The 24827-nt window shown below is 43.0% G+C and overlaps 1 protein-coding gene across 3 annotated transcripts in view; it reads left to right on the forward strand.

The window, feature by feature from the left end:
* Positions 1–552: 552 nt before the first annotated feature.
* Positions 553–24827, forward strand: part of SPAG9 (sperm associated antigen 9) — a 109019-nt gene continuing 84744 nt past the window's right edge. For 2 of the 3 annotated variants that reach the window (XM_084837923.1, XM_084837924.1), the window contains exons 1-3: positions 553–1063; positions 7923–8043; positions 19188–19258. In XM_084837923.1, coding sequence (XP_084694049.1) covers positions 758–1063; positions 7923–8043; positions 19188–19258 — 498 coding nt within the window. In that variant the 5' untranslated portion in view covers positions 553–757. The remainder of the gene's footprint in view (positions 1064–7922; positions 8044–19187; positions 19259–24827) is intronic. The other variant, XM_084837925.1, reaches the window with a different exon arrangement.

Consider the following 24827-nt stretch of genomic DNA (forward strand, 5'->3'; position numbering starts at 1 on the left):
CATCACACCCACGTCCCATAGTCCTTCGCCCCAAGGCGCGGCCCATCCCCCGTGATCCCCTTGCTGCCGGATCCTGTGCACGTGGGCTCGGAAGCCCTGGAGAGTTCGGTGGCGGGACTTGCAGCCCGGTCCTACGCCCGTCGGCTCGGGAGTCAGGTCACAGCGAATAAGGCATCCCCGCAAGCGGACGTGCCGAGGACTGCGGTGACCCTCATGCGCACGTTGACCTGACGGGAAGCGTCGTTGACCTCGGTGGAAATTCCCTCGGTGTAAGCGCATTAGGATTGCAAACCCAGCTGAATCCTATGAAGCTTACTCCCGAGTAAATCCAACGACGTCTAAGAGGGAGCTGCTGGAATTGCCGCCTCCCACGTTTTCCTATCTCCCCAACAACCGCAGCCTCCGCCAGCGACCCGGCCCCGCCCCGTCCTACTTTCTTCCTCGCGTCACGTCAGTCAGCCTTAGCGCCGCCTCCCCCGGGCCCTTTCTTCGACCGCGGCAGCCCGGGCGTGGCCCCGCCCATTATTACGTCACTGGCGCGCGTCCCCTCCCACCACTCCGGCGCTGTGGGTGAGGTCAGTGCCGCGCGCCTGTCACCCAGGCTTCCTTCCCGTTCGCGCTGAGCTGTAAGCAAGGCCCCGCTGCAGAGGGAGGTGCTGCTCTTCCTTCTCCGGAAAGGAGCGCTTGCCGCCCGCCCCTCCGTCTGCCTGCTCGGCCGGCCCGTCCGTCGGCCCTTGCCGCCCTGCGCTCCGAGGCCATGGAGCTGGCGGACGGGGTGGTGTATCAGGAGGACCCCGGCGGCCCCGGCCCGGCCATGATGTCGGAGCGGGTGTCGGGTCTGGCGGGCTCTATCTACCGCGAGTTCGAGCGGCTCATCGGGCGCTACGACGAGGAGGTGGTGGCCGAGCTGATGCCGCTGGTGGTGGCCGTGCTGGAGAACCTAGACTCGGTCTGCGCGCACAGCCAGGAGACCAGCGTGGAGCTGGAGCTGCTGCGGGATGACAACGAGCAGCTCCTCACTCAGTACGAGCGGGAGAAGGCGCTGCGCAAGCAGGCCGAGGAGGTGAGGGGGGGGGAAGCCGGGGCGGAAGCCGGGGTCTTGCGGGGCTGCCAGGAGCATCCCCAGAGATCCGTCTGCGCTGCGCGCGTGTTTGCGTGAGAGAGGCAGGGAGGGAGGGCTGAGTTGGTTGAAGAGGTATTGTGCAGGAGTGGCAACTAAGGGCTATTGATGAGGTGCGAGAAAGTTGCAGGGAGGGAGCTGCGGGGACGTCTCTGATGTTAGTCTGGGTGTGGTAGTAGGGGGACAGAGGAGCAGCAGCAACAGTGAGTCTCCACACACCCTCAGGTGAAAGTGGCTTATGCGGAGGGAAGGGTGCTGAAAGAAAGTTGATGTAAATGAAGTGAGAACGTTGAGGGAGCCTGTTGAGACTGGGGTGGACAGTTGCTGATAACGCCTGCCAGCGAAGGCCCAGCAGCAGAGCTTGGTGTCCCAGAACCATGAAGATAAATGGTGCCATTGAGTAGAGGGAGATGTGTTGGTGCTTTTGTGTATTCCCTATGAGCTTCTCAGAGGGATCTGGCTGACTCAGAATTCTGGCCAAGATGGATCTTATGATGCGGTGCCTGAACTAGGTTGAACTCCTGGAAGGTCCTGTTTGTTGCTTTTAGTTATTTCTTTTCCTGGGGCTGATAACTTCTATAGTGGGTAAATGTCACATGTTAGTTATGCAACATTAGGCCCAAATACATGCATATTTGCCTAAGATAATATTTGTATTGTCTGGAATTGGGCAGTGGTCTTCAGGAATGATGGAGGAAAATCTCAGTTAAAGCAACAGGTGGTGCATGAAAATAGGCCTTCAGTGATGACCCAAAGTATTAAGCATGAGTGGTGAGTGCCATGTGATTAATACCATTCTTTTTTCTTCATTTGAGACAGTAAACATATACATGTGGATACCTTGTGTAAAAATAGAGTTTTTGTTAGTGTGTCGCTTTCTAGATTTGGATTTCTAGATACTGTCATTTATAATATAGCTAATTTTGAAGAGATCACACCATAACTTAGGCATAGGGAGCAATCCTATGGCCACTAGACACTGTCTAGGGGGCCATAGGTTTGTTCAGTTTCTGAGAACCGAGGTTGGAGCCAGGGCTGTGAACTTAGTTCCCAGAAACTGTGCTCCTCTCCCCCTCATAGCCAGCACGATTCTCTCCATGCTGGCTATGGTCTCTGTGCTCAGAAACGAAACACAGAGATGGGGAATAGGGGGCGGTCCTGGGGGTGGGGAGGGGAGGAGACCATGGAAATTGCTTTACACAGCTTCTTATTGGGTCTCCAGGTCCCCGCTCTCCCCCTCCCTGAAGCTGCGCCTAGACAGGTGAAAATCTAGGCAAAAATGCAGGGTGGCCAGAGTACGGAGGAGAGGATCCCCTCTGTGCTCCAGCCACCCTGCATAGAATAGTCAGCAGTCTCTGATTTTGGAGGCTGGTCACTATCTGGATAGGATTGTGCGCTTAGTATCTTTTACCCCACAGGTGGGAAAACAGCTTGGAAGGGGAGAGGATTTTGAATAGACAAATGGCAGGAAGGGAAAGAATTAAGTAGTCCCTCTGTGCAATCAGAATAACTTTAAATCATCGACTGCTTTTTGTTAAACAACAACAACCAGGGAAAAGAATCACACAGAACTGAGCATCATGTACAATTTGGTCCTTTGCTAGAGCACATGTTTTGGATACCTGGAGTCCTATCTCTGCTGCATCCAGTTAAAATATCTCTGGTGGTTGGGCTAGGGCTCTGCACAGCTGTTGTGCTCATATTCTGTTAATGTGTGCTCTGTTTACTTTGAGTAATGCAGTTCATAGTACTGAAAACAGAAGTAATATTTCTTGTGTCATTGGTTTTGTTCTCAGCTTAGAAAAAGAATAAATATTTTATATGTAGTCAGGACTCCGATATCCCAAGCACTTAGTGGTTCAGTTGCTGAAATGTTTGATATAGGTGCTTAGGAACAGGAAATATTTTTGTCAGTCCTGTGTATAGTAGGTATTCAGAATGAAAAATAAATTAGGGTGCAGATTGTGATGGGAGGCAAGAATGTGCTAGAATGTAAATGGATCAAGGTAAGTAAGTTAAACATATTTCTTAGCACTTAATTGGTGAATTCAGTAACAACTGTGTATTATATCTTTTCAAGGAACTATCTGTTCATTTGTGAATAACTTCTTTGCTACTAAGTGACCAGCCCTTTAGGGTTAAGGGAGAGGTGTAAAATTCCTGGCTTGGTTCGAAACATGTTTGACAAATCAGGTTCATATGCTTTAAAGCAAAAAAAGAATGCTGTGTGAAGCAGCAATTGTGGTCAAAAAACAGTATTTCTTTGGGAGGGACATCTCCACTTAGGTTTTGCTTATCACTGCCACTTTATCAAGAATCGAGATGTATTTGAGGAGGCAAAATAGCAACAGGGTCTATGAAGGGGTAGTGTTTTTCCTATTTTACATTGTGTTACGTATTTGCCATTTAGCAAACCTGTAGAAACCAACAGTAGTTGCTAAGGTATAATGTATTGCTTTCTATAAAGTGAATTGTTAAATATAATGCATGCACACTTTTTTTTACTCATTTCTTGTGGCCTTGAAAGCAGCAAAATCTGTTTGTACTTAGCCTGCATGTGAATAACTCAAAGAATTACAGGTGAAAATGGAAAAATATGCACTTTCCATCTGTATTGAGCCAAACTTTCAAAATGTGGTCATAATGTGGAATATTAATATATTTAAATGTTAAACAGCCCATGTTGGCTTAACTAAACTGAGTAAAATTGTGCAACATGTGGAACCTAGTGGATTATGGTTACAGATTTTAGGAAAAGATTAGTCATTTGTTGCTTACCCTTGGGGCCATTGAAACACATGTTTTGTATGTGGGAGGGTGCGGTCCTAGATTCGACCCTGGCCTCTCCGATTAAAATGGATGTTGAGTAGTAAGCTGGGGAAAAAAAACTTTGTTTGAGATGTTTGAGTTATTGTCACTTGGAATAGTAGTAGCGGTCTAGACGGGCCAATGGTCAGACTCGATATAAGGCTGCTTCTTACATTCATATATGTTCTTATTGGTGGCTCTGAATGCTCCCACCACTACCATACCATTTAATACTGCAGGTGTTTTATTTTTGCAATAACCTCAGGTTAAGCATTTGAGTTTTTTTGGGTGCTTTATAGCATTCCTGGTTGGCACAGTCACTATGGGTTAAACAAGCCATGGTGGCTTGTTTAAGCCGCAGTGTGTGCTGGGTGCCATTTGCCTACCCCCCACCCCCCGTATGACTTGTCATGTCATCTGAACTGGGGAGGCATGGCTTGTTGGAAGGGGAAACAACCGTCAAATAACCCAACAACAACTTGTTTAACCATGGTGAGAGTGCAAACCAGCCCATGGTCTCTTTATGATGGTGATGTGTGTGGTAAAACAGCAGGTACAGCTTCCCTTTTTATAATGATACCTAAGTATCAGGCATGATTGCTTTTGTTCAGTATTCCTTTATCTGTGATTTTTCATAACTGATAACTTGTGCTATCTTGGATCTTTTTAGACAGATATAGTCTAGCGTACCATAAACTTTCAGGAAATGGAAGAATCTGATGATCGGCCAGTGATTTCCATGTGACTGTTAAGTAATGAGTTGTTCCAAAACATGTATTCTGCAAATTAGCTTCAGTTGAAAAGGGGTCTTATCTCTAAGATGCTCCAAAATAAAAGAAATGGGCAGAGTGTGTATGATCTGTTTGCTCATTTTTGTATTCTGTGCACTGCAGGTCTCTTTGCTTATGTCTTGTGAGGTAGTGTGCGTTGCCTACCAGTCCTTCAGCCATTTGTTCCTTTCAGTGATCCTGCATTGGAAACCTGCTCATTTTTGTGTTTGGTTATTCTGGAGGAACCTGGCTCTAGAGATAAATGGATGTCTGATAGTTTTAACCCCCCTCCTAGGGTCCTTCCTCTCTTAAAAAATACATAGAGAGTTGCATATTTTGCACCATTGTATAGTCATGCTTGCTTTGGTATAAGAATCCTTTCATATTTTTTTCCCCATTATCTTGTGAGTTTGCAAGATTGTGCAATTGAGCTATATGTGAATGATCACCACCACACAGTCCTTGCTACTTGAACTGGGTTGAGATATGATATGGGAGGGAGGAGAGGGTGATGGCAAGGGGAGGCAAGTAACAAGGACATGGCAAGCTCTTACCACTGGTGACATTGACAATGTCTGGGTTTCAACATTTGTCTCAATGTCTCAACATTTATGTTCAAGGCATTAGTAACCAAAACCCAGGAAATTTGCCCCCCATCTTCAGTGAAGTTCAAGATTCAGTCATCATAGCATTATGCTTGGACAGACTCTTAGATGTTATCAGTTCAGGAAAATGTAGGTGAGAAACATGTTATAGATGCCGCAGAGTGACTTGGGGCTTCATTGAACAACTGTTGAAAAAAAAATACCTGCTTGGGTGTGTTTGTGGTTCATTGGGGAAGTATCCACATATCTGCTTTGGCAGAGTAAGTTTCTGATGGCCTGGTCAGCTGGTTGCTTGAATGGCTACCGTTGGATGTATATTTTATAAGGCTTGACACAGCAGGAAATTTAAGGACTAAGATTTGGCGGGGGCTTTATTGGCCTGTTTACTAATCCCTGAAATTTGACAACTTTCTTAACAAGCTTGCTGTTCTATAGGAGAAAGAATTGGATGACTACCAGCTTCACAGTAAATGGATTTATATATCATTAATAGAAATAGCAATTAAAGGAGGCGGAAGCAAGAGCTCATCTGTTCTGTTCTGGAGTTAAACTTCTTAATCCCAATAGAGCATTTCAGTTGAGAGTTGCTCTGCAATATGTTAAATTAACTACTCTTAGCAAAGTAAGCATGCTTTAATGACATCTTTCTGTATTACTAATATATGAAGAATTAAAATAGAGTGCTCCGTGCCACTCAGTGTAAACAGTGTAAAAAAAGCAACAGAAAATGAGTGAGGAACAGCAGAGGAAGAGGAAAATAGGCTATGTGGGGGAAGAGATGCTACCTACTCTTGAAGGGCAAAACTACATGTGACATGAAACGTGGTTTAACATTGCATGTATCTTTTTTACTGGGAGTAGATCAGGAGTGTAGTGCGCAAGAGTTTCTTTAACCCTTTCATTCCATGCTGCAGTCTTGATATCATCCCCCCACCCCCAAGCTGCTCTTTGGCACAGGAAGGGAGCTCTCACTGGAACCAAGTCCTTTTAGTCATGGTACCTTTAATCATTACAGGTCTACCAAATCTTTAGAACTAGCATCACTGCTATCTGACATCTTTGGGCATTAAAGTTTTCTACTTATGTTTACAATGGGTTGGATCCAGACGAAGTTAGGTGAATGTAGTTCCCATTGAAATCGGTGAGACAAGTTAGACTTAACTTAAATTTGACTAACTTATGTGGGTGCAGACCACATGGCAAGTAGGTTGCCCATGTGTGATTTAAAACATTGACAGAAAGCCCTATGCATGTTTACTTGGAAGTACATTCAATTGAGACCAATGAGGCTTACTCCCAAGTAAGCCCCTTCATGTTAGCAAACACCACAATTCATGGTAGTTTTCATGGTAGTTCTTAATTGTGCCTTAATGTTAGTATTTTATAACTTCAAGTATGTGTACAATACTCTTTGCATTGGTGTAGAGTGTTAAAGTGAGAGGGTCAGAGGGAAGTAAGTTAAGTGGTAACTTTTATAAAAGACTAAATAAAAAGACTAAATTCTTTGGATGAAATAGAATGGAAACTTTCAAGTGGTGCAGAACTGCCAGTTGGTTTGCCTTGCAACTGGTTCCTCATAATTTTAAAGCTTTAATTCTTCAGTTGCTAACCCGGTAATAGCCATTTTCACAGTGTAATGTACAGACATGTAATTATTTCTGAGAGTAATTTAAGTGGCTGCGTATGCATGCAGCTATGTTGTATGAATCCTTGGTGATCCATGAACATAGAATTCAGCTTACACGAATGAGGCATTTCTGATACTTTCCTCTATTCTAGTCAGAGGAAACATTCTAGGAATAATCCTGTGTCTAAAGATCATGCTGTATGACCCTTTCATGAGAGAGAAAGAACATTACTTTCAAAACAGTTGAGATACGTTAAATGTCAGGCAGAGTATGTAATGGTATATTTGCATACAAGATTAAATGTAGAACCAAAGCTAGGGTAGTACATAGTGATGGAAATTACTTTGGAGACTTCTAAAATAATTGAATTCATCTGTCTGAATTGCTATCTTATATAGAAGAGGTGGGCAACTTGTTGTCCTCCAGCGTTTTGGCCTACAAACTGCCCACTCCTGTTATATATTGTTATATATTGTTTTACTGTGTGCTTTTTGGTTTTGATTTTTGTGAACCGCCCAGAGAACCTTGGCTATTGGGCGGTATAAAAATAAATAAATAAATAAATAAAGTATATAGGGTAACATGTGAAAGATTGTGTTGAAGGAGACAGGAGGTCTGAATATCAGACTATCATTTATATCTAGCTTTATAGTCCCACTGGTACTATTAAAGTGACTCATGATAAACAGGTGGAAACACAGTATTAAACATAGAACAAAGTGGAATTCGGAACAGCTAAGTCCATGTGGCTATCCTTGTGTGTGCCCATGGAAAGCATAGTAAACATAATTTATTTACAATTATTTTTAGGTCTTCTTTCAGGGTGGAAGCTAGCTGGAGGACTTAGAATGTGTACAGAAAGAATGAAACATGGCTTTTGGTTGTGGAGCTAAATGGGTTCAGAAAATATGTTGTGACTTATGGAATTCTTTATTATGATAAAAGATATATTTAAATAAGCTATGAATATTTTTCTTTTTCGACTCCTCAGAAATTTATTGAATTTGAAGATTCTCAAGAACAAGAAAAAAAAGATCTGCAGATAAGAGTGGAAGCTTTAGAATCACAAACTCGGCAGCTTGAACTAAAGGCAAAAAACTATGCTGATCAAAGTAAGTAGGAATGTATCAGTAGATTCTAACTGGACCTTTGCTGCATGACTTAGATTTTTTAAAATTCCTACTTTTAGTAAAACAAAACACAAAATGGCTTTGTACCAAGACAATTCACTAGTTGGTATGGTTTGCTTTTATTCATGTACACCGTATTTAATTTTTATTTTGCATTAAGTGGTGCATACGTTCAGCAACTCACTAACATTGGTAAGATTTTTTTCTGATAGTCCAGTTTTAATTTCTTTTTCTTATCCTGTAAAACAGTAATGACTGCACCTTACATGATACTTGCACTTTTTTCATGAAGTATCTCATTAAAGAAAGATGCCCTGTGAGTATCACTAACTGACTTGTGGCTGACCCCAGACTTCGGCTTGCTTCTCTGGAAGCTGGCCTGACTTGACCTGTGTGAGTCAAGCCAGCTTGCAGACTTCTGCCCCTGGCAAAACCCCTCATGCTCTGTTTTGCTGATGCTTACACAGGCAAGGAGAGTGTGAAGGGTTTGCGTATGGTGGTGGCGGCAGGAGTCCCCATTGCTTCTCCCACCCGGGAGAGGGAAGCAGCCATTTATGCATGGCAGTGCAGTAGCAGGGGCAGAAGGATAAGAGGGGAGCGCCATAGGCCATAGCGCTCCCCTCTCACCCTCTCGTCACCACTGCCATGCTGCCGCTGCTACCCAACCCTCATCCCACCCCTCTTTTTCTCTCTCTGCTGGGCCAACCCCGGCAGAGAGAGAGAGGGACGACAGTTGTGTGGCAGTGATGACAGGGTGGTAGCCATGAGGGAAGTGCCATGGTACTCCTCTCCCAGCTCCCACCCTGTTGTCACTGTCACCGTCACCGAGCAACCACCCCTCTTTCTGCCGTTCCCACGCTACTCCTGCCTGGGCATACCTTTCCATTTACAAAAATGTGGCACAGCTCTTTTGGGGCTGTGGCATGTTGGAATGCTGGTGGAGGATTTCAGGATTAAAACTGCAGTCCTATGCATGTTTTCCTGGCAGTACATTCCATGGAATTCAGTGGGCCTTATTTTTGTGAGTGCAGGCCACATGAAGAGTGGGTTGCCCTAAGGCAACCATCCAGTAGGATACAACTTGATGGAATCTCCCCAATCAGTTGATTGGAGTCAAATCTCAAGGAGCCAAAATCTAGAGAGGTTCCCTGAAATGGTTTTATTTTTTTCGAGATAGTTGGGTGGCTTTCTTTGAGAAATTATAGAGAAAATGAAGCTCCAGAGCAACTTTTAGAATTGGGTTAATGTCAACTATGGCTAAGATCCAAAGGGCTTTATAGTCTCTTACAAGGGGCTTGTGCCAACCCAGTGAATTTTAAAATGTGACATAGAGCTCAGCTGTAAATAACATCACAAACTCCTTTTGAAACACACTTCAGTTTCAAAAACAGTTTGCCATGTGGCATTGGGTGGGGCACATCTAAAGTCCTGATACAACTAGTTTTATGGTTCCTTGGATGCTAGTCAGTGTGCTCCTGTTCTTAATTTAACCAGTAAATGTTTTGCTGTTTCAGAATTAGCAAGATGATGATGATCATCCCATGTTTTCTCTCAGGAGCCAAGAATGGTGTATTAGCCTCAAAGTAACCCTGTGGGCTTGTCAGATGTAACATTCCTAAAACATTCACAGTGGTTATATTTTAGGATTGTGTGCTCCCTCCTCTTTTGCATGTGAATCCCTGGCGGCTTTAATTATGGCTACTATTTTAATGCTAACCTGGGTTTGCTCTTAATTAGGATTTAATCACTTCAGGATCTGGCTTCAAATCCTGTTTAAGCGTGAACTCTGTTTAGTGTTAACCATGGTTAATGTTGGTGCTGAGATAAACCTTAAAACTCTTGTTAAGGCGAGAACAGAGCGTATGTGAGAATATATATATGTTCCCAGAGCAATGGTTAATAAATCAGGCTACCAACACATGTGGAGTAGGGTAGGCTAACATGTGTAGTTCGTATGCAAACTGTAGGAAGTGAAGAATTAGTTTCATTCAGCAGTTCTTTGTTACTGAAATACTTAGTCCGCATACCATTTTCTAGAAGTATGGTTGGAGCTTTAGGGGGGCCTAGACAGAGTGCTAGTGCTTTGCTTTGTATAACTGGAAAGGAAACAAAGCAGGAACCCAAGTAGTTACCTGTCAGGAGCGCCCTAGCAGCCTCTTTCAGTAGACTCCAACAGCCAACTCAAGACACAGACAAAAGGATTCTTTTCAAGGCTTTAATCCTTTTACAACTTAATGGTTCTTTCAGATGCTAATCACCAGCGACTAAGCAAGGAACAGCAGAGCGGCCTATGCTCCAAGTAGGCAGTTGATCCCTGTTTGAAGGAGAGTCACTTGAAGACCCTGAACTTATGGGCTAGGGAGAGATCCTCCCTCTTTCCCTTGGGTCCACGGGAGGTGGCCGTTGCTTGCGCGCCAAACAGGCGTTACGCCTCCTTTCCGTGCCCTCCATCGCTCGTCGCTCCCTGCATCGAGCGTCTAGCAAGCCCCGTTCCCGCACTTTCTCACTGCTAGGATCACCATCTCAGGAATGCCGGCAGGAGGAACTTCTGCCAGGTGCTGTGCCTGTGAGGAATGAGCTGGTTCCTCTCCCATGGATTGCTGATCCTCAGAATCAGAACTGCTCTGCGGTTCTATCGGCTCAGTTTCCACCCTGACATTACCAAATTAATAACTATTTTTAATGCTCTGTACTTGAATCTTGACTGCTCACTTAGGGATGACTTTTTAACCCCTCCCCAGCCTCTTAGGATGGCTTGAAAAACTGCTGTACATCAAATGTGCTTGGTATATAGTGATATTACACATGCATGCATGTTTGAAGGCCTATTTAAGATTGTGTATCTGTCTCTGAATATAAGGATTTTGTTGGAAGGTGGCTTTTTTCAATGTCCTTTGCAGTGGGAATGGTAAGCTATTGGGGGCAGTGCAGGCTTGGCTTCTAATAAAAGAAAAACAGGAAAGGAGGAGGGCTGAGGCCAAGAATAAGGCTTTCTATCAAAATGCTTCCTGTTAGTGTGCTAGTGTGTGTTTATAGCTCAGGAATGTTATATTTTCTTACAGAAAGTTCTTGGTATAAGAGTGGCATTGGGCCTTTGTACTCTGGGGAGCTATTTTTCCCTCCACGAGAAGATGGCTCTTTACGTTTAGAATGCCATTGATTAACAAAATACAAGTGGAAGACTTCACCCCTGCTTTTATAAATAGATCTTTTCAAAATTTGAAGGAAAGGTACTGCATTTGCTATGGCTTAAGTAATGCTACCTCTTAATTTAGAGCTGCACTTCTATTTTAATTTTTTTATAAATTGTTTTAGAGCCAGATTGGCATTTGAAATTGAGTCTGAAATTGGCAGTGCATTACTTGAATGAGTTTGGAAAGATATAGCGCAGCTTACAAAATATTTGGGATAATATAATAATATATATGCACAATATATATTATTGTAATCATAATAATATGCACAGAGATGGAACTTGGATTTGATAGGTTGATTTTCTATCACCGTGTACCACATTTGCAAGAATACTTGTGTGGTATTGTAGCATGATGATCATCCCAGTTTAATAGAGGAAGCCCTTCATTGTCTCTCTCTCTCTCTCTCTCTTTTTTTTTTTTAGAACAAGTAGGCCATCACACCCTACTTTGAATACATTGGCAGCTGCCAGTTGTCACTATAAATATTTAAACATACTGTATATGCCCTGCATTTAAAAACATTGCTGTAAGCTTCCTCGATTGCAGGAAAAGCAGGACAGAAATATTTTAAATATTTTATTTCGATGCATGCTTATACTGCTGTGCATTTCTTAAATGGGTGTTTATGGTGCTTTACATTACTTGTAAATGCTTGTTACTGAAGTGAGCAGATTCACCAAAGTACAAATGCAAATCCAGAGTTATTGAGGTAGCGCATACTAATAGTGTTAGTATGTGCTACCTTAATAACTAATTGAGGTATTAGCCATTCTAACGGAATGGCTCAGTAATGGTTCTCTGACATAGATTTTTTTAAATGGGGGAGGGGATTAATCCGTAGTTGCCCATTGCAGCCTGTCCATTTGCTGGATTTTGTAACCCCCCAGCACCCACCCCAAGCATATTAGGGTTATACAAATTGGGCGATGATGGTGATAAGGAATCAGGATCGAGCGAATCCACTGGTGGAAGCAGGCAGTGATGTGCAGCTCTCTTACTCATTAACCAATGGTAACTTTTATTTTATTTATTTATTATTAAATTTATTAATTGCCCATCTGGCTGGTCACCCAGCCACTCTGGGCGATGTACAACACACCATAAAACAATTTAAAACAATAAAATTCTACCATAATTTTTTTTTTAAAATACCCTAACCCACCCCAAATGCCTGCCTGAACAACCACATTTTTAATGCACGACGGAAGCTCATTAAAGAGGGGGCATGATGGAGTTCAGTAACTGGCACTGATCACAAGCTTAAATGTTGCAGAGTATCTTGTGTGGACTGTTCTTCAAATTCCATTGGAGAAAATAAAATCCTTTGTTGCATCATGACTATCATTCTTCCTTCAACTAGTAAAGGAGTATCCTCTCTATAGATAACAGCAGAATTTGTCTTCATGTTGTAATATCAAAGGGGGTACAGGATTTGAAGCTCACTGCTGCTGCGTCTTCACACTTGGAAACTGGCAGTTCTTCCTGAGAAATTGGCCAAGGCTTCCTTCAGTGCTTTCTGAAAGATTCTTGTGTGTGCTTAGAATTTGTGCATTGGATGAACTCCAAAATGCCACTTGGGTCTTCTTTTGGCTTGCAAAGTGATGAACTAATGATTATGAAAGTCCAAAATGTGAAGAGCTTCTTGCAGCAGCCCAGAAACAGTGATGCTCAGGGCTGTTCCTCATGTTATAAGAAAATTGTATCCACCATACAAAATAAAAATACAATGTCCAAGTTCACTACAGCTGCCCATAACTATGCTCTTAGATATGCAGATGCCCTCCAAATCTTACAGAAAAGACATGGTCACCCACAGGGAAATGCAACAAGGATCTCAAGTTCGCAAAACCGCTTGCCTAGGGCAAAAAGTATGTACAGTGTCCCCAATGGCACACGCTATTATATGGCAGCTAACTGTTCCTGTTGATCTGAAGCCTTATTTGCTGTATCACCGTTGAGCTCGTGCATGATGAGGTCCTTCAAATATACTTTTTGCTTGGGAAGAAAATATTGGCTCACGATGAAACCTGAGTTCTATAACTCGGTTATATAACTGCATACCTTACTAAATAACTCTGCTTCGGTTTGCTTTACACAATACTTTATAAGACACCTATCAAATTCATTTCAAACTTGCTTACTTTGGTTCTCGCAAATGCAATTTTAAGAAATGTTTCCTTGAGCTTTTCTCCTATCCTGCTGAGGCTGTGCATCTAGTGCTAGAAGTACACTCCTTTCCCTGTTACGGCAACTGTGCAGTTCATGTGCCAGCAGGCCTGCTCATGCGCACCCTCTGTTGATTCAGGATCATGGTATGTGTGGTCCTTAGCAGTGGATTGCCGCATTCAGCACTTAGGGCTGAGCATGTGGTTTCTGTTGCTGGATTAGGAATTACATGCTCAGCATCCCTGATCCAATACACCAGATCATCAGCTTTGACAATACCGATTTATGTGTTTGGGGGATGGAGTAGCAGAGTACACCTCTGTCCAAAAGTGAATGGTGCTGATTTGATTGACTCATCTAGTCAAGGATAGATTCATGGTAGGACCACATGTATAGCAGTCCACTGCCACATGCTTGTGTCTGCGGACTAGGGTCTTCATAGATAATTTCTTACATGTTGGGTACCTGACGTGACACTTCAGCTTTCTTTTAACCTAATAATCCTGGACACTGTATTAAAATATAATACCATCTTAAGTATCCACTTTTTGTTTATTTGCTTGGCTTTTATGCCTTCTTGTACTTCGTTCTTTTAAAGGACGTTTATTCTGAAAGTCTAGGCAATCATATGTGTACGTATTGTATCTTCAGGAAACGCATCAGGCTTGCTTTGATTTTTTTTTTTCCAGAGCCACATACATTTTTAAGACATTTTGTTTAGGGGGAAAAATAAGGCCACTCTTCTCCCCTTCTCCCCAAAGTTGATATGAACACCTGAAATCAGAATAGCCCTGTGAATATAAACATGAACCTTGTCTAATTAAGTCTCTCAGTTTAAGTTTTATTGCTGTATTTAAGCCTGGGGCAGCCTCTGTTAGGACTTGAGGCAATACTAAATAATTTATTTAGAAAATGTTACCTTGCCTTTCTCAGACTAGCAAGATGCTTATTCAATAAATAATGCATCGTAATGCAAATTAGGAATTTCTGCTATAAATGAGTATCTTGAAACTGCATATTAACATGGAGTGTTATCAGAAGATCTCAGTGTGCTGTTGCTTTCAGTTACTGTTATTGCTAATTTTGTTTGCTGTGTGAGGGCCATCAGGGATGTTTCCATTTTGCCAGTTTTGTGGAAATATCTTCTAGTTTATTGGAAGTTAGAATGTATTGGAAACTGAATTGCTATTATTGAATGAATGAAATGCATCTCTTCCCAAATGTCTTCCAGATGATTAGCATTCACATGCATTGACTGTGTTTCCACTGTACAGTAATCCAAGGTTTGAGGGAAACCTAGTTTATCATGAAAAAGATACACATAGCCTGTTTCTTCCCACTTGGTTCCTCCTGCCAGTGCAAATGGCTAACCAAATCAGAAATCAAAAGGACACCTTGATGTCCAAGCCTGGGCTCCTGATCTGTCCCTCCCAAACAAGCCAGGAGTTGTAAGCCCTGGTTTACAATTAAGAATAAACCCTGGTTTACAATTCTGACTTGTAAAGGGTACAAAAAACCAAGATCCCAGATTCAGACATCATGGTACGTTTCAACTTCTGGTTTGTTTACCTGTCCTAGCAGGAGGAACCAGGCAGGAGTGAACAAGCTGTGTCCGGTTCTGATGTGCATTTCCTGGGGGGGAAATCCTATGCAAATTACCCTAACATGCATAGGGTAGTTTGTATAGGAAAATTTTCCAATGCCTTAGAGCAGTCTTCCCCAACCTGGTGTCCTCCAGATGTTTTGGACTACAACTCCCAGCATTCCTGACTATTGGCCATGCTGCCTGTGGCTAATGGGAGTTGCAGTCCAACACATCTGGAGGGCATCAGGTAGGGGACTGCTGCCCTAGATTGATCTAATTTAGCATGTTTATTTACTTGTATTTAGTAAACAACAAAGCTAAAAAATTTACCCCATGTTAATACTTCTTACAATATGCCACAAGTATTTGACCTGAAATATATGCAGGGGGAAAATTAAACCACACTTAATGTGATTTAAATGTTATGTTAGGTACAGTTTTTTATTAGGATACTTGTAAAAATGTAAAGGCAGTAACATGCACTTCCCTTACACTGTTTACATTTAAGAAAAAATGGTACTGAAACCCATTTTGGAAAATCTTCCACCCCTTACAACTGGTGTGCAGGAGCATGCAGCTTTGTTCATGATAAGCCAGGAGTCACCATAATGCTGCCTTAGCACGCTGTGCAAACGCAGACATTGCCTGGAAGCAGCCACCCACAAAGCACCTTTTGGGTAACGTGGATTTGTGCTGGGTTGATGAGCAGGGTGGGCAGAATCAGAGCAGCTGTTCAAGCTCCTGGCAGTTGAAATGTCCAGTGGATCATTGCAAAGATCTTGTGCGCTCGTACCTTTACACAGACATCTACATGCTCCCCTGTATGCTTACTGATGACCTTTGTAAGCCTCTCTGAGAACCTTTTTTGGCTGAAGAGTGGGATAAAAATGCTTTAAACAAATAAATGCTCCAACGCACAGGTATGCATGTCTTCTTGTTTGTGCTGATAACTGTGGAATATTTCAGGAATTTCAGAGAGGAAGAAGAAAGCTTGTTTACCCAATTGATTGTGAATGGTACAATAGGTTAAATTACAGGGTGGTTAATTTTAGCAGTTGCGCAACAAAATCTATTTGGAGCTTAAGGAGACTTCCTCAAAGGTTTTAAAGAAAAAGGTGGGCCAGGCAGGGTTGCTGTAGCTCAGGGGTGGGCAAACCTTAGGACTGTGCAATCTACTTTGTTTTCTATTAGAACCGTGAGATCTACAAACCAGAGCTTGGTACAAAAGCCATTTAGAATGAAAGAAATCTGAGCCCAGGAATTTGTTTTAAGTAGAAGAACTGCAAAGAGCTCACAGTCCTTCTGCGTACAACCTACTCCTGGTAACCCCAAGCTTTCTCCATTTCAGTAGTATAGTTTAGTGGGGGTTGGAGGGGAGGGAGTCATTGTTTTGCTGTTATTAAAAAATGGGTGTCAGAAATCCTTGCCAATCTACTGTAAATCACCTCAAGATTTACCAGTAAATCCCAATTGACCTGCTTTAGCTGAGAGTAAGTGTCTGAGGTTGGAGGATAGGGTGGGATTTACTAAGTCCAATGGGTTTGATCCAGAATCTTCCTTTTGTGGGAAGAAGAGCTCCTGTCAGAGAATGTGCCTCCGTCTTATTTTTGGGGATCCCGCTGCACCACAGCTAGCCCTATTCAGCAGGGTCCCATGACCTCCTGTATAGCAGTTTCAGGGACTTGGAGGGGCTGCTGTGGAGAGGAGGGGGTGAGGAAATCCCCTTTCACCAGCCCAGTTTCAAACACCTAAATCTGGGTCCAAGCCATTGGGTCTTTCCATCTCTGTACGGTGTTGTGCTTATGTGTGTTATCTCCCCAGTATACATAGAAACAAACCTCAGTGTGAAAATTCATTCTCTCATACATGTGCAGAAATCTTTATTTAGAAGGCAGCAATGAAGAGACTTTCTTCTTCTCTCTCGGGCAGGTGAAAGCAAGAGGTTGCCTCACTTCTCTTCCACACTTCTCCGAGCTCCTCTTGCAATTTCATTTTAAAAGAAAGTTTTAACTGGCCGCTGAAGTATGCTTTGGTGTCTGGTGAGTTTTGCCTTGGCAACAGATTCAGTTTAGCAGCTCTTGGACTTCCCCAGGTGCTTTTGCGTTGAATTCTGTATAGCAAGGGCCTTCCTGTTTATTTTGCTTTTCTGCCTGCTTTTTCTGAACATGGGAACAAAATACTCTTGATCATCTTGATTTGTTTCTATTAGAGGTGAACTCCTTCAAGCTCTGAGCTTCTTAATGCCTTCTAATTTCTCTATAAAGTCCGCCCTGAGTTGAAGGTGGTGCTGCTGAGTGTCAGGTTGGTGGATGGGAAAACAATAGCCATCCAGGAGTTCATCCTGGATGAGTGTGCCGACCTGTCCTCTGTTGCGGAATCCTGGTTGGATGAGACTTTGCCTACCTGAGTAGTCCATGTTGCAGCAGGCAAGACCTAGGGGATGGAGAGGCAGAGTTTCAATGGTCTATCCTGATTCTATTTCCCTAAGTGCCCCATTCTGCAGTCTTCCAGTTTTGAGTCTGTGTATCTGATGGTGGGTGATCAGGGCAGAATAAGGATTCTCTTGGTGTACCAGCTGCCCTGATGCCCAACATTTTCCCTTCCTGAGCTATCCAGAATGGTCCCTGAGGCACCTGCCTATTACCTTGGGAGGTGATGCTGTGGGAGACCTGGTTGACCTGTGGAATGGAGAAATGGCTCGGGCAGTTGACATGATCCTCCTGCGTATCCTCTCCCACTACATAGAGCCAAAGAAGCTCCCTCGTTTTCCAGGGAGTTAGCGGCACTGAAATGAGTGGGATGGCATTTAGAGCAGTGTTGGTGGAGAACTTGGAATGGGTCTGACTGAACACAGGCTAGAGCTCATTTGAAATCCTACTCTGTGGCAGTGAGGGTGGTGAAGAAATGAGGCCACTACGTTTATATTTACTGAGTGCAAAGACATATCTAGAGAACATCTAGCTCTCCTTAGGAGGCAAATTTGTCCAAACTGTTTTGAGAGTGTGCTTAGTTATTGACACCTTTTCCTCTGTAGGAACCTGTGTGGTGGCAAATCAGCAGTCCACTAGATGGAGCAGGAGCAATAGTTGTCAGATGGCTCAGTCAGTAGACAGGAATAGTTACATTACAGAACTGGAGACTAAAAGGAAACGAAGTGGAACGATTAGTCTGTGAATGCTGCCTGCTTGTTTCCTGTGTTTCTATGGCTTGAAATGAACATGCATTCATGTTTGCAAATGTACTTCACTTAATGCTGTTAAGGCCCTGTTTAAACCACAGCGTCGTTATGGCTATTTATATTCTATTTATTTAAAAGAACTATTATAATTTTCTGGGGAAAAGGCATCACATGGTGACTTAATATATAATGGTTGCTGCAATAAAGGCAGCCATAATGTGTTATGTTCTGATGCCTCATACAGGGACGTGAGAGTCTAGGCACAAGCCAGATTTTTTTCCTAAATACATCTTAAAGGTTGCATGGATGTACGGAGTCCAACCTGGCGGGCTCTATTTTGATTTAGCAAAATAACACTCTTCCAGTTGGTGGGAAAACGTTTTCAAATTAAGGATGATATGCAGTGGTAATAGACTGAGCCAGGTTTATCTGCCAATTTATCACATTCTCTCTTACTTTCCTACTTTTCCTTGCAAACTGTTAATCTGTTTGTTTGATTACCTTTATAGTACCTTTTTGCTTCCTTCATAATTTTCAGGACTGGTAATTCCCCTCTAGCATTACAAGAATGCTGGTGGTGGAGCAGTCAGGCAGGGATCTAGGATTTAGATGGTGCTGGGAAAGAGCCCATCAGTAGCCAGTCTACTTCTAATGGCCCTTGTTCTTCCCTATGGTCCACAGCATATTGTAGAGGGCCTTAGTGAGCGCTGGTTTTTTAGTCTGTTTGGGCTGCTTGAACAATTTCAGGAACAATAGAGAGAATGGATTAGGGCTTGAGTGTGGGACTTGGTTTGGTGTATCCTCCAAATGTCCTGGTCCACAGCTTGACCTACTCAGTGTTTGCTTGAGAGATGTGCTTAGAAGAAGAAGAAAAAAGCAAGAGCACACTTTGCTAAAACAGCAGAATTGGCTTTTGGATTAAGAGCTTTGACTTGTAGAAATGGACTGTTACTGTTGCTAGCAATACATCTGTTTTGAGTAAATTAATTATCTTTTTCAGTTAGCAGACTGGAAGAGAGGGAAGCAGAACTGAAGAAGGAATACAATGCTCTTCATTCAAGACATACAGAGGTAACTAACGAGATATTCCTTTGAGCAGTGTTTGAGACTGCAGATGTATAGTCCAGCCTTCCCCAACCTGGTATCCTCCAGATGTTTTAGACTGCAACTTCTAGCATTTCTGATCATTGGCCATGCTGGCTGGGGCTGATTGGAGTTGGAGTCCAAAACATTTGGAAGAAATAGCTCTGCCTCAGGTACTAGGGGAATAAGGGAATTGAGACAGCTTCTTTTATGAATGTTTACAGAAGGATCTTTTTGGGGGGGTTGCCCTGAGCCTTTGAAAGTTTGTTGGTGTCTCCTGGATATGTTTGAAAACCTGTTATATTAATTGCTGTCGTAGGAAAGAATCATATTGACAGCATGTGTGATTCCATCCTCACATTTGCTGAGATGACTGAATATTTGGGGGGGGGGGGTCTCAGGAGAGGGCACTTGCAAAGAAAGATTGGCAGATGATTGGAAAGAGTACTTAATTTCTATGCCAACTGATGACCCCCTGAGAGGAGGAAACTACTTAATACTGTCTTGGGGTCTACTTACAGCAGGAATGAGGAACCTGTGGCCCTCCAGATGTTATTGGTCTCTAGTTCCCATCAACTTCAGTCACCATGACCAATGGTTAGGGATGATAGAATCTATAGTCCAGTTACATCTGGGGGCCACAGGTTCTTCATCCCTGACTTACAGGGAGGATTAGGCAGGTGTGGGAATGGTTAAGTGTCCCCTGGCACATACTGATTCTCCCCTGCAAATGGCTCTCCATTCTTATATTAATGTGTCAAGGAAACCCCGAGTTTTCCTCATGAAATATGCTTCTGTGCTTAGAGTTACTAGGATGGAATTTGACTTTTTACTGAACCTTGCAGTGTTTCCCTCACTGTTAAACATATTTCTCTAGTGTTCACATTTTCTAAACACTATCTAAACTTTGTTCTGCAACCCCAGCCACCTGATCTGTTTCATGCAAACCTAGCTTTGCTTCTGAGTGAAGATATTAATTAACATGCATTCTTCACAGAGGCTGATTCTCCTCCTTTTCAAGACCTTGGGAACTGATGAAACTTAGCTGCGCAAAAAGAAAGTTTTATGCATGGCCTGAATGCAGAGTCAGAGGCAGCTGCTTGAACTATCATCTAGCGTATGGTGCAGTATCACTTAGGTGCTGTTGACCATGAAACTCTTACCGACATTATACTCCCTGTACTAACTGGTTTGGGAGCATGGCTGAAGTTCAGATGTGCTCCTCCTCTAGTGATTTCCTGCAGTGTGAACAAGCATACATAAGCCTTGGGCTTGCACACTCCCCTCTCCTGTTTTGTGTGCCAAAAGTGGAGATCAGAAGCTCCTATTTTTGGTTTTAAAGATACCACTATTTCCCGAGTTCCTGTCATAAGGAATTGAAAGCTGAAACATTTAATCTTCTCCTCCTGGGGCATGTGAAACAGGGAGATGGGAAGGAGAAGTGCACAGACTCATGCAGGCTCATTCACTTAGCAGGAAACCACAGTTTCCTCTTACTTCTGAACCTAGCCAGCGGCCTCATTCACATGTCACAGTAAGCCAGGATTCACAGCCCGATCTCTGTTGCTTGGCTTCTCCCACTGGCTCAAGTGGCTAAATCAACTGGAATTTGAAAGCTAACTATGACATCTGAATCTGAGCTCTTGGTTTGTTTCTCCCAAACAAGCCAGGATTGTAAATCATGGTTTGTTCTCATCTTATGAATTCTGGCTTGTTTTGGATCAACAAATCAGGAGCCTGGATTCAGATGTCACTGTAAGCTTTCAAATTATGGTTAGTTAAGCTGCTTGTACTAGGAGGAAGAGTCAAACTGCAGCAAATTTGCCTAAATCCTGGTATATTATGAGATGCAAACACACTCACTGTATCATATGATAATTCTATGCTAGGTTTGGTAAGTTCATCTTACCTATTTTCTTTTTTGCAAAAGTAGACTGGCATTTTTAATATTTGCATTGACCATTCTGTTTCAAGCCTTTCAGAAAAGCCCCTAAGAATAAATAGTCAATTTTCTTAGGGCAGGGGTAGACAACTTTAGTGGGTCCAGGAGACAATTTCCACCCCTGGGCTCTGCTGTACACTCCAGCTGCCTCCACAATCTGGCAGCGCAGTGGCAAAAAATTGACAGTTTTGTCAGCAAACCTCTATGGAGGCTTAAAAAGGGCAAATTTAGCTTGTTTTCAAGCTAAAGTTGCCCTTTTAAAGCTTCTGCAGTGGTTTGCCACTGAAATTTGGCAGCAAATCGCTGATTGTTTTGCCACCATTGTGCCACTGAATTTTGGCAGGGCGTGCATATTGTCTTAGAGTATGCCAAAACCTACTGGAGAGCGCAGTCATATAGTTTAGTGTTTTTAGTCTAAGTTTCTACAGCTTTGATGCTAAGTTGCATTTTGGATTTAGCACAAATATTCTCTGTTTTGTTTAAAGCTATCAAAATATTTATGAATGAACTGCAGGTTAGGTGCATGTATACTTCGTACAAAAGTAATATCTGTGCCATGGAAACACAAATTCTACGCCAAGAACAGCTGAATTTCATGCCCTGTATTAAAGTTATATAAATAAGCAAACATGCATATTTTCTGTTTGGGGTGTGTGTGACATTGACCCTTTTGTCATTTTAAGTCCTTCTGACTTGGGAAGGTATTAGATCAGGTCTCAGGTTAAATGAAAGTTCCACCAGGCCTCAACATTTGCTCCAACACCTCCTGCAAAGTGGTTATAAGTCATCATGGGTGAATTTGAGGATAAAGGTTCATGGAGTGGGAGTGTAAAAAAGATACCCTTTAAAAAGGTAGCCATCCTCCTCCCTGCTTTTAATGGCACAGCTGTTCTGAAGTGTATGGGATCCAGAGGAACTTCTAGGTCGGAGGAACTTTTGTATCCTACCAATTTCTACATCTGTTATCTCCATAATCTATCTGCATATCTATTCTCCCTTTATTCACTGCTTCCCTTAAAAAATAAAAAAGACAGTAGCCTGATTGCATGTCATGATTAGCCAGGGTTTGTTTAAGCCCTGGGTAGTTGTGAGCAAGCAGGAAGGAGGGAGTGAGCATGCTGGCTCCCAGCTGCCTGATCACTCCTGCTACAGTTGGGAGGAGCTAAAATTCCTGGGTTGTTGATGTTGGAACCATGGGTTCCAATTCTGGGTTGTCTCTGTACCAACTACCCAGAGTTCTGGGTTTGTATATCATGATAAACAAACCAGGGACAGAATGTTTAGCTCAGCGGGAGTGATCAGGCAGCTGGGAGTGAACACGCTCATTTGCTCTCAGTTGTTCAGGACTACCCAGGGTTTAAACAAACCCTGAGTGGTCATGATGTGCATGAGTCCGTGTTTTATTTTTAGCATTATTTAGAATTCCAGCAGATGTGAAGTCAGCATATTGTTTTAAATTAATATAAGTATTTGAAAGAACATAGGGTATTGCTGCTTTATATTTTTGCTTTAAAGAACAAAAAATATTCTTTAAAAATAGCACTACTACTAAAGTCATGGATGTTAAGAAAATCCTTAACTGTGAAAAAGGCTGTGAAGGAAAAATACATGCACGCCTGCTGATAACTGTGACCAGCAAAATGCTTTCCTTCTGTGTACCTTTAAGTCTTAAGTATGTTATGTGTTGAGTAGCCTGCTGACAAATCTTGGAATAATCAGGGTGGACATAGGAAAAATGCAAGGTACTTGAAGGTAGGTATTAAGCTTGAAAGCTGGAAATAGGATATATAGATCTTTTGCTTCACACAATGAAACTAGTAATGAAGATTTGGTTCTGGTCATTCCTTGTTGTGCCTCAGGGATATTGTGTGGGAATTTATTTTTAATCCTGCTTGTCTCCTAAAGTGGCTCACAACAGTTCTGTCCAGTGCTGCTGGCAGGCACTGTGCATTAATGAAAATGAGACATAGGACCTGCTCTCAAGATTACAAACTAAAAAGTCAAGACACATGGGAAAGGGAGTGGAGAGAAGTACATGTGTGTATGAAGACATTCCTCGACAACAGTCACAATTTTACCAGCAAATGAAAAGAATATCTGGCCCCCCGTGGATTAATAATGGCCACAGGGAACCTGAGAGACAATAGAGGGGAGGGGAGGGACTTAAAAAGCACAGCGGTAGCTAATGTGGTAGCATTTCCCATGTTTTTGTTTCCTGTATTTCCCCCCCATATTAGCTTTTTCTGTGCCCCCACCCACCCATATTCCAAGTCCTAAGCTCTTAAATTGAAATAACCCTGTTTTCTTTGACACTTTGAAGGCTGGCTTTGCCGTGTAAGCATACGAGCTGGCTTCTGAGCATCCAGTTGTTAAAATGCTCATCATTGAGGTGGGGTGATGGTGGTGTATTCGTCAGGCATCCATGTTCTACATATTTGAAACTTGCATTTCTAAAACTGCAACTTGACTGAGTGAAAACCACATGGAACTATTTTTAAGGTCAAACTAGAAGTTCCTAGGAACATAACAAGTTGCCTTATACGGGCTGGGTTCACACAGCATGACACCCCATACTCAACCTTGAATTGTCATTGAACTGTGAGTTCTTGTGTTGTGTGAGGCCAGCTGCACTAACAAACCATGGTTTGTTAACCACGAACAACCCAAGTTCACAACCTAACAACAAACTGTGGGTTCTCTTTGTGTAGTGTTCTGGCCTACCCCTGGCAACAAGCCACCTTGGCTGGCTTCGCACAACACAACAAGCCACACTGCAGAGGGTAATCATGTCCCCCCCCCCCCCCATGTGCCTGGCATGTACATGGTGGGGATCAGGGGAGAAATAAACCATGGTGACTAGGAGCAGCTCTCCAGGGTTTCAGGCAGGATTCTTTCCTAGCCCTACATGGCAATAGTGGGAATTGAACCTGGGATCATCTGCATGTAAAGCATGTGATGTACCACTGAGCTATGGCCCTCCCCAGTTATGTGTATTCCTCACATACAGTTGTGTAACATCCCCCAAAAGGTGTTTTAAAACACACCTACTCCACCAAAAGTAGCCTTGGGAGGCTGCAAGTTTAAATGAAAGATTGGCAGTGGAGCTATTTAGTCCTCCCTTTCCCCTTTGGTCATGTTTCTGCTCAAGATCATCCCCTGTCCCCATCCTCCACCAACATCAGTGATGTTTCTGCTGATTCCCTCACCTCTTTATAAGGCAGGCAGAGAATGATGTTGGGGCTATGTCTAGAATGCCGCTGCTGTGGATCAGGCCTTGGGTGGCAGTGCTTGTTGTGCATATCAGCCTGGCAGCAAAGGCGTATGCTGTATTAGATAGCTGTTTGACACTGAAAGAAGATGCAATTCGGGCACAAGAAGGAGTGAGTCATCCAGAGCCAGACCACTTTATAATCTTCAGTGAAAATTTTGCAATGGTTTCTGTCTAGTGATGAGGGAAGTGTAGAATATTGAGCCTTCTAGAGCAGGGGAACCACTCTGTGGCTGGTCCTGCTCCAGAACAATCCAGTCAAAACAAAGGCCCACTATACATGCACAGTATGTTTACTTCCTTCACTGAATGTGTAGAACATATGTTAATACACAGGTGGAATAACA

Source organism: Heloderma suspectum, chromosome 2 (assembly GCF_057233095.1).
Source record: "Heloderma suspectum isolate Gila_16-S chromosome 2, 16-S_ref, whole genome shotgun sequence".
Classification (NCBI taxonomy): Eukaryota; Metazoa; Chordata; class Lepidosauria; order Squamata; family Helodermatidae; genus Heloderma; species Heloderma suspectum.